Genomic DNA, 2,984 nt, shown 5'->3' with positions numbered 1-2,984 from the left:
GGCTGGCCCCAGAATTGCTTTCTTGAAGATAAATGCGAGATGAGCCTTCCTCTTGCTTCTTGAACTTCCCTGGACAGAAAGAGAGTTCCCTTTCTTCCTATAATATGAATAAAAATTATGAGTGCTGATTTCATAGATGTTACATTGAAATACACAATATAATGACTAAATAACATCGCATAATATTTATTGCTCAGCTTACCGGTGTTCCTTCTTTTTTTTTTTTTGGTAATAAAATAGCTTAAATATGCAGAATATCAAAGCTAAACAAGACTTTGGAAATACCACCGGAAACCAATAGCTTTCACTGTAAGATTTTATCTTTAATCATTCCTAAACACAATTTTAGATGACTTACAATATATTATTTCTGTAATGAAAGTAATATTGAATTGATAATATTTGGAAACAGAAGTGAAAGATGAGGAGAAAGATATGTCAGGGCCCATTGTCATGATTAAACATTAATTCAGATTTTGCATTTTTGGGTGTCCGGGTGAATGGTAAAATTATAATCATATAGCTGAAGAACAGAATAAAAAATGTAATAATTCATTCCAGAAACAAAAAGAAGAAGAGGATTTATGTTTTTACACATACATTTAATAATAATGAAAAATGCACGTCGACACACATTTTAGAGCACATGGCAGTCGCCGGTTTTGTTTTCATATGCAATTGAAACGTGGAAGGCCTGACTTTCTCATTTTATAAATAAAAAAACAAAAGCCAAGGAAGTGGCATAACTTGTACTTTCGATGAAATCATTCCCGCAGATGAAATATCAAGAGAGGAAATCAGAAGACAATGTTTCCACAGTGATGCAATTTGTACTCCTGGGGTTTTCTGACCTTCCACAGCTCCAAGGGTTACTCTTTGTGGTGTTCTCCATCATGTACATGATAATCTTAATTGGAAATAGTCTCATAATAATAATAACCAGACTGGATGTTGCATTACAGAAACCCATGTATTTTTTCCTGGCAAATTTTTCCTTTTTAGAAATCTGTTACGTGTCCGTCACACTCCCTAGGATTCTGGAGGACCTTTGGACTCAGGATAGAAGCATTTCTATGCTGGACTGTGCCACTCAAATGTGCTTTGCCTTTATGCTGGGGACCACTGAATGTTTCCTCCTGGCGGTGATGGCCTATGACCGCTACGTCGCCATTTGTAACCCTCTGCACTATCCTCTCGTCATGAACCACAAGCTGTGTATCCAACTGGCTGCTGGCTCCTGGATCATTGGAATCCCAGTCCAGATAGGACAGACATGCCAGATTTTCTCTCCGCATTTCTGCGATTGCAATCAAATTAACCACTTCTTCTGTGACATACCCCCCATTCTCAAGCTAGCCTGTGGGGACACTTCTGTACATGAGGTGACACTCTATGTTGTAGCTATCTTTATTATTGCAGTCCCTTTTGTGTTGATTCTTGCCTCTTACAGCAAAATCATTTTCACCATTCTGAGGTTGCCCACAGCCAGAGGACGGGCCAAAGTCTTTTCCACATGTTCTTCCCACCTGCTGGTTGTGCTTTTATTCTTTGGATCTGCTACCATCACCTACTTAAGGCCCAAATCCAGTCATTCTGCAGGAATGGACAGACTGTTGTCTCTTTTCTATACCATAGTGACTCCCATGTTTAATCCCATGATATATAGCCTTAGGAACAAGGAGGTTATTGCAGCTCTGAGAAAATTATTACGTAAAAAATAATGGGATGTTTGGAACTGTAATTGTTGTATTGCTTACCAAACTGTTACCAGATAAAAAATTTAAATCTCTATATTCTTGTTTTAAGACTTAACCATTTCCAGCTTATGATGTTTTTTATGATGTATTGCAAACACTAATGTAGAATTTGCTGTGCCTGGATATATACAAGGCCAATTTATGTATCTTCAGTGCTCTATGCCTAAAGAAGAATAATCCTGCCTCATGAATAAAACAGTAATGTGCATCACATATTCCAAATAAAAACTAAACCAGAATTCAATCTGTTACGATTTTTTCTTAAATATGCAGAAGAGTCCAAGACTATTAACCTAAATAATTTCCTAAATCTTCACACTTGCATTTGTAAGTGTTCTCTGATTCTATGGCAGAGAAACTGGCCAATAGCAGTTGAATAATGAATGTTTGAATGAACAATTAAATGAGTGAATGGATAAATGAGTATTGCTATGCCTTATCCCAGACTCCTGGCAAAATGTAATGATTTTAGAGCATCATTGAACATCAGGACCCTATTTATTTAACCTACTATGCGTCCATGTAAAATTACTCCAATCATAAGACCAATAAAAAAGCTTACATGAACTTAGTTCTCTTCCTAATAACTTCCTGCAAAAACACATGACACAACAGAACATGCCTACCTGTCCCAACCACTTGGCTTTGCCATGTTTCTATGTTGTTCTTAGCAATTATGATCCCAAAGTCATTTGCTTTAAGTTATTTAATCTCTTTCATAATTGTGTTTCAAATGGCTACTCCCAGGCCATTTCATATTTTTAAAAGAAAACATCTATGAGTTTAAGTTGGGCAAAAATATTAAAAGTTATTATCCATAGAACTAATGCCCACACAGTTCCATTCACATTAGGGTGTCTAGGCCCTCATGTCTTTAACCCATACTAATATGTTTGAAACTATCAAACCTTTGACCTGTATAATCAGGGAACATCAGCATCTATCAGCAGAACATTAATGCCTGTCCTCCCAATTCCAGAATCTCGAATCAGCAACTCCCATTAATAGATTATTTATTGCATCCATCTCGGGGAACTTCCGTTAGCAGTTTATTTGACACTTATGCTGTTCTGTAGTTTTAGTTATAATTGTACACCTGCGGATAAGACAGTGTTAGCTCCTGCTCTATGTTCCACTTCACCAACCCATTACATCATCTGTCATTTAGCATGATTTACTACCGTATTTGCCGGAGTATAAGACGACTGGGCGTATAAGACGACCCCC

General features: G+C 37.0%; 1 protein-coding gene across 1 annotated transcript; it reads left to right on the top strand.

The window, feature by feature from the left end:
- The first annotated feature begins 767 nt into the window (after positions 1 to 767).
- Positions 768 to 1,721, top strand: LOC109377620 (olfactory receptor 10AG1-like). The gene has a single exon (XM_019634029.1). The coding sequence runs from the start codon at positions 777 to 779 to the stop codon at positions 1,719 to 1,721; it is 945 nt and encodes a 314-aa protein (XP_019489574.1). The 5' UTR covers positions 768 to 776.
- Positions 1,722 to 2,984: the final 1,263 nt, after the last annotated feature.

This window comes from Hipposideros armiger, unplaced genomic scaffold, assembly GCF_001890085.2.
Source record: "Hipposideros armiger isolate ML-2016 unplaced genomic scaffold, ASM189008v1 scaffold_1481, whole genome shotgun sequence".
Lineage (NCBI taxonomy): Eukaryota > Metazoa > Chordata > Mammalia > Chiroptera > Hipposideridae > Hipposideros > Hipposideros armiger.
The sequence above is the reverse complement of the archived record's forward strand: the minus strand, read 5'-3'. Positions and strand labels throughout refer to the sequence as shown.